Source organism: Aotus nancymaae, unplaced genomic scaffold (assembly GCF_030222135.1).
Source record: "Aotus nancymaae isolate 86718 unplaced genomic scaffold, 86718_ANA_hifiasm-v0.15.2.pri h1tg000043l, whole genome shotgun sequence".
Taxonomy (NCBI): Eukaryota; Metazoa; Chordata; class Mammalia; order Primates; family Aotidae; genus Aotus; species Aotus nancymaae.
In genome coordinates this window covers 16,395,139-16,402,789 of record NW_026988457.1, presented here as the reverse complement: position 1 = coordinate 16,402,789, position 7,651 = coordinate 16,395,139, and the positions used below count along the sequence as shown (strand labels likewise).

The 7,651-nt window shown below is 41.4% G+C and overlaps 1 protein-coding gene across 1 annotated transcript; it reads right to left on the bottom strand.

Annotated features, from left to right (window-relative positions):
* Window positions 1-1,681: 1,681 nt before the first annotated feature.
* Window positions 1,682-2,679, bottom strand: LOC135268802 (small proline-rich protein 2E). Its single transcript, XM_064361810.1, has 2 exons — window positions 2,611-2,679; window positions 1,682-1,919 (listed from the first exon to the last, which is right to left on the bottom strand). The coding sequence occupies exon 2, from the start codon at window positions 1,898-1,900 to the stop codon at window positions 1,682-1,684; it is 219 nt and encodes a 72-aa protein (XP_064217880.1). The 5' UTR covers window positions 1,901-1,919; window positions 2,611-2,679.
* Between the last annotated feature and the right edge of the window lie 4,972 nt (window positions 2,680-7,651).

Genomic DNA, 7,651 nt, shown 5'->3' with positions numbered 1-7,651 from the left:
TTGCAGTACTATTCACAATAGAAAAGCTGTGTAACCTAAGTGTCCATTAATGAATAAATGCATAAAGAAAACACGCATATATGCACAATGAAATACCATTCCATTGCAATAAAAAGAATAAAATCTTGTCATTGGCAGCAACACAGATGGAACTAGAGGTCATTATTCTAAGTAAATAAATCAAGCAGAGAAAGACAAATATTGCATGTTTTCACTCGTATGTGGGAACTACAGAAGTTCATCTATAAAGGTAGAGAGTTAATGATAGATGCCAGAGGCAGGGAAGGGTGTTCAGGGGGATAGAGAATGAAGAAATACTGGTTAATAAGTAAAAACATACAGATACATAAAAAGAGTAAGTCTTAATTTTTTTTGTATCGGATTACTTTATTTAACTGTTTTACAACTTGTCCAGTGTTACATGTAAATTTTCAGTGTTGCAAAGAAAAAAATCCTCAGTTCTGGGACAAAGGATCTCTCAGCAAAGCAATTCCTTTTACTTCCTGCAGAAAGGGGACCCCTGTTAGCAATCGTGCCATAAGAGTACACGGTTTTAATATTTGATAGCCGAGTAAGGTGACTACAATATACAAAAATGTGTTGTATACTTCAAAATAGCTAGAAGAGAGGAATGAAAACGTTCCCAACAAAGAGGAAAGATAAATGCTCCAGGTGATGAATGCTGTAAATTTCCTAATATCCTGACTTGATCATTAACACAGTCTATTCATGTAAAAAATACTACACGTATGCAGTAAATGTGTACAAATATTACTAATCAATACAAATAACATTAGAGAGTCTTCTTAGTTCCTACGTTAGTTACATTCAAGCCACGCTCTTGCTGGTACATATACAGAGGTGTTGTGGCCGGGAGTGATGATGATGGAGGTGGTGGTGATGGTGATGGTGAAAACAATGATGATATATTGCTGTGAATAGACCTCTATCAAATGATGCCTAATTATATGTCAGGCAATGTACCAATCAAATATCAGATAGTAATCCTATTTTATGCCTTAGACTAGTTTGTGATGTAAATGTTATTTTGCTCACTTTGCATTAAAGAGATTGACATTGAGAGAAGTTCAATAATATGTTCCTCAAATCAATCAAGCGCTAATGAAGGAAAATAAAAGGGGTTTAAAATGGTAAAGAAATAATCTGTGGTATGACCCTAATTGTGAGATCCTACTGTGAATCATAGGAACATGGAAATAAGCCCAAACGATTGTATAATATTGCTAATAAAGCAGATTTGAAGAGAACCAAAAGATCCATTCACAAATATATATGCATAGATACTTTATTCAGGGAGTGAAAGAAAAGTGACAATTGCACAGGTGGGAGAAGCTCATGCCCAGGTGACAGACAGACACAGAAAACATCAACAGAATTCTCTGATGGTTCCCAGGGAGAGAGCTGCTGCTCTTTCTTCCGAAGCTCTGGGAGCTGGAACAGCTGAGGACTTCCTTTGCTCAGTCTCTACCTGGACAGGATGGCAGCCTCAGAAAGAAAAGCTTTTGCTGTCAGGGATCATCACAGGCAGATCACAGGCTAAGGGGAAAGAGGCTCCCTGTGCATCCATGGTAGGCTTTGATGAGAAGATGCAGGTGGAGCTGCAGAACTAGGTGGGCCAATTATCCTCATCCTTTCATGGGCCTGACAAATCCTGAAGCTGTTATTTGCTCTTGGGTGGACACTTTGGCTGGCAGGGTGGGGAAGGTGGCACAGGAGGACATTTCTGCTGGCACTGCTGAGGTGGGCAGGGCTCTGGACGCTTTGGTGGTGGGCAGGGCTCAGGACACTTCGGGGGTGGACATGGCTCTGGGCACTTTGGCGTGGGGCACACAGGAGGTGGCTGGCAGGGCTGCTTACACTGCTGCTGTTGGTAAGACATCCTGCTGGAGTCTCAGAACCTGGAAGAAATGATATGACAGTGTTCACAGGAAGGGGTTCCTATAGAGAGAGAAGCCAAAGCTTATTTGTAATACCGTAGCATATTATTTCTCCAATTTCCAAAAATTTATTTAAACCCTTAGCTCCCTTTACATGACTGTCTTCTATTTTCCACTTTAGCAAGTTGCTTCATCAGACCTGGGAAATCCTGCCTTTTCTCATACGATTTTTCCAAAGAAAAATCTCTGTAATAAAAAATTAATCATGTGATTCCACAGTCACAAGTGCAGACACCTCAGGCAATCTCACAAGCTATTCCTATCATCATTATCTGTTGTAAAGTACCAGTGGATTGACTTGGGAACAGAGCAAAGAGCTGTTCAGGAAGAATTCCAGGCCCTCACACCTGCTAAGATACAAAACTTTGAAACGGATGCCAGAAAAACACGGAAAAGAGAAAAATACCTCATCCTTTTCTCTTCTTCTAATAAACCTTTCCTATTAACATCTCTGTCCATATGGACCTATAACTCTGCATTTTTCAAAAAGCAATCTAAAACATTGTATCATATTATCTAACCCTGTGGTTCCATCCCCTAAGTACCATCAAACCAATGATCATAGTTTTGGATCCTCCAAACTTGCCGTATTCAGATTAAATTCAACATTACAGGGCACAAAAAACAGAGGAACTCAAGGAAGCAGACTCACCAGGTTCTCCAAGGCAGATCGGTGCTTGGGTGCCAGGAGTTTAGGAGTCCTGCAGCAGGGAACCTCTTTATAGGGCTTGCTACCCCACCCAGCAGGAAGTGGAACTGCCTAAAACTGGGCTGGTCCAGCAATGTCCCAACTGAAATGCAAATTTACCCATAACTGGCATGACAGGGATTCTCAAACTAGGAAATATCCTGTTCTGGGATCTCCCCACTGGATTGAGTGCTCCGAACTCATGGAGGCCCTGCCTTAGATCTCAGTTTCAGTGACTTATAGCAAAGAGGGAATTGGGGGATTCTTTAACTGGTGGTCAAGGGCTCTCTTTCTTGATTGGGGGCAATGAATCCTTCCCGTCTTACTCCCTCCCTAAATCATAAAACTTCCTGCCCTGATCCACTTCAGCTGAATGCCATATCGTTGTACATGAACCCATCTCCACCTCTACTTCCTAGTACAATTTGCCAATGTGCTAGAAGGAAGGAGAGACCTAACAACGGCCTGGATTCTGGCCCCAGACATTTTTTGCTGAGTTGTATGACCACAGACACATCAAGTCTCCTCCCTAGGATTCTAAATAGAGGAGCGTCATACTTACCTCTCGGTTGGAGGCACTGACCACACCGTGCCATCTGTTTCCCCTGTTCAAGCCTGAAATTTTCTGCTCCGCCTCTGCCTTTCTCTCACAGAACTCCAGATTTTACCTATATTCCTTTTCTCTTTGAAGTTGTCTTCTACACCCCTCATAGAGGTACTTGTGTCCCAGGACATATACCAGAGTGAGATCCAGTCTCCCCAGTATGTTTGCCACTGCTGCCATCAAGGATGTGTACTACAGCCTTTTTATTTATAAAAACACACTCTTAGTCACCACATTAGGGAAACGGAGGGAAGGGAACCAAAGTTACAAGCATTCACTTTACATCTATGTGCTGAACCATGCCTCTATGTTTCCCTGTGAACATCCTATAGAGAACAAGAAGCAAAGACTCTCAGTATCTTACTGTAAATAATTAGAAGAAGGTTTGCAAAGTAGAGAAGGACAGAGCATCTAAAGTCTGAAAACTAGAGGGAAATATAAACTAAATGTGATCCTATATGTTTGCTCTCTCTATCTCGCTTTCCTAACAAGTTTTAATCCTTGAAAGACAGTCATTTTTATTTGTTTGTATGTTCTTCCTTTGTCTTTTCGAAAAGCCCTCCAGCCCCATAACTTGCTAGATTATCAACTCACAGCTCAATGTCTACCTCTCGTCTGTCCATTTCAGTACACATTGTTCACGCAACACATATGTTGTCAATGTGAATGTCTTTCACATCTTCTTAAAATTCTTTCAACGGTCAATGGGGCTACTACACATTGTATATTAAACATTTAAAATAATGTTGCTGGAGCATCCTTATCTGGGCCAATAATAAGGAAGCTTTCCAAGAATGTGGTTTTATAATTGGAGAAGAAGAAGGAAGAGGAAGACAAGGAAAAAGAGGAAGAGGAGTGACTCAGATCCTTTGGAGCGCTCACCAGCTATGCTCCACATAGAGCAGGAACACTGAATCGACCCAGCATCACATCCCTCAGTTAAGCAGGCTAGGTTCCCAGAACTGCAAGTGCTCCAGTCTCTAAGGAAGGGCTTTTGGCCAAGATCGCCACTGGCCTGTCACTACAGGAACAGAGCCAACACATCAACACCTTGAGGCCAGGTGTTTACAAACAGTGTTCTCACCAAATGCTTCCTATAAACTATTACATATGCCAAGCACAGTGGGTGAAGTAAAGGGACGTCTCTCAGTAGGTCCCCAACTAGTCCCCAGATCCTCGCATCACATCTAAAACAAAAATTCTTAGAGAAATGTCTAATTTCTCCCACACAGAATTGGAGAATTTGCTGCCAAATGAGATCACCGTGAGAGATAATACAGTTTGGGTCATGCCCTTCTGAGGACTTCCCTTCTGAGGACACCTCACTCAAATAGGCTGCTTATCACAGCAGTGCAGTCACCAGAGTGGCAGCAGCCCTAGGGCCCCCAGCATCTCAGACAGGCCGGCTTTATAAGTTGAGGTGGTGAACTTGAAACTCAGAGTTCCTCACAGAAGAGCTACATGAAAAGCAGCTGCAACATGAAGAAGGGCAGCTAACAGTCGGCTTCCCCGAGTTAGGACACCCAGGCCCTGAGACATAGAGCGAGGCACGCGTGCGCGCACAGACACACACACCACACACACACAACACACACACATGCACACAAACACAGACAAACACATACACACACACACCCTGCACACACACGCAGACACAGACACAGACACACACACCACACACACACCACACACACCACACACACATGCACACATACACAGACACACACATACACACCACACACACAGACACACACACACATGCACACATACACACCACACACACAACACGCACACATGCACACATACACAGACACTCATACACACCACACACACAACACACACACATGCACACACACACCACACACACATGCACACATACACACCACACACACAGACACACACACCCTGCCCACACACACAGACACACAGACACACACACAACACATACACGCACATGCACACATGCACAGACACACACATACACACCACACACACACCCTGCACACACACGCAGACACATACACACACAGACACACACACCCCCACACACACATGCACACACACACCACACACACAGACACACACACACATACACAGACACACACATACCACACACACAGACACACACCACACACATACACACCACACACACAACACACACACACATGCACATATACAGACACACACATACACACCACACACACAGACACACACACAGACACACACACCCTGCACACACATGCAGGCACATACACAGACACACACACCCCACACACATGCACACATACACACACACACACAGACACACATACACACCATGGGTCTTTATCTATCTAACATCTATCTGCATGTCTAAAGAGCTTAGCATTATGTTCTCTAAGAGTCTGATCACCTTAAGTTCATTCCTATTACTTCTACTCCATAATTTTCTAGGGGATCATTAAGTATGAAGGAACAGACACTTCATTTTTTTGCATTTCACAAAGTATATTTGAATGGTATAGGTTATATATTCACTCATTTGTGTGTGTGTGTGTTTATAATGCTATGAAATTTACATCACATCCGTAGATTTGGCTGACAACCACAACCATCGAGATGCGTAACTGTTCCATTCCCACGAGGCTCCTCTGTTCCCCACTTAAAGCCATAACCACCCCTTGTTTCCCAGATGCTTACCTCTAGTAAATACTACTCTTTTTTCCATCTCTAGGATTTTATTATTTTAAGAATATTTGAGTGGATCTATACATCATGTAATCTTTTGAGAATTGCTGTTTTTTTTCACATAACATAATTTCGTGGTGGTCCATTCACTTTGTGCAAAGCCTTTTAATGTTGTCTAATTATGGTAAAATATTCTTGATGTGCTCGTAGAAATGGTAATGCCAACTCCCAAGCATATCTGCCTCCTGCTTGTATTTCTTTATGAAAGCTTAGTCTCCATTGTCCTTCCATGCTGAATCTGATAAATTACAGCACGTGCATATGCTAGAATTCTGAAGATCATTAAGGTGGATGTTTTGAAAGATTATTTGATATAATTTAAAACATTCAAATTGTGCTAAAACCATATATAAAGCATGACAACATTTTCATCAACATTTATTAAAAGATAGAAAACACACGAAACAGTATATTAAATCTGATTACATATGGCTGGTGAAAGTAGAGATGATGTTTATTCTCTTGTTTTACTTTTCAAAATATTCTCCAAATATTACTTATTACTGACTAAGGAATCTTAAAATTCTACTTTGAAAAGCTGACAAGACAAATGCCTGTTCATTCCTCAGTTCGTGAAATAATGGTGTTTTTTTCTTTTCAGCATTTTTGGTCAGACACTAAAGGGGGACTGGATGTAATTACCACTTTTTATTATTATAGCTTTACATTTGATCACATCCCTTATAAAATCTCTCTTGAAGAAAACCCCAATAATAATCCTTGTCCTCACAGCACTGACATACGTACACAAGACACAGACACCCAATAGCCATATGTATCTATGAAACAGTTCACCAGGCTGGGCGCGGTGGCTCACGCCTGTAATCCCAGCACTTTTGGAGACTGAAGCAGGTGGATCACGAGGTCAGGAGTTTAAGACTAGCCTGGTCAAGATGGTGAAACCCTGTCTCTTTTAAAAATACAAAAATTAGCCAGGTGTAGTGGTGGGTGCCTGTAATCCCAGCTACTCGAGAGGCTGAGGCAGAGAATTCCTTGAACTCAGGAGACGGAGGTTGCAGTGAGCCAAGATCATGCCACTGCATTCCAGCCTGGGTAACAGAGTGAGACTCCAGGTCAAAAGGGAAAAAAAAATAGTTCGTCAAAATTGGCAGCTCATACTACAGTAAAAAAAAAACAGGAATGAGTTTGTCTACTATCCAAGAGCCAGCTGGATAGAAATCATAAAATTGGCCATAATTTGATGAAATTTGAAGAAATTGATTATTATTAGAGAGGTGACAAAAATAATAGAACCTAGTGATAATAATGGTACCTACCACTAAATTGTCATGAGAAAAACTTTAAATCAGAAACTGCATACGAAGTACTTAGCACATGCTACAGGGAGTATTCAAAATAGTAAAGAAACACATGGCTAACCAAAGAGATAGATGCAAAATATCGAGTTCGAGTTGTTCACGGTGAGAAGGTTATTTGCCTCACCTTTAAAATCTTTTATTTTATCTTTATTTTAAGTGTGTGCCAGGAATTTTTAGGACAAATCAAATGCAAATATATGATTTGAGTGAAGTGTGCAGAAATAATAAGATGGGCTGATCCTGACGTTTATTCTTATGTGATGAAAATGAGAGTTAATCTAAGCAGAAATTTAGATCAGTGCCTAGTTGTTTGTGCTTTCTAAGACTTTCCTCTGAATTCAGTTAATACAAGAAA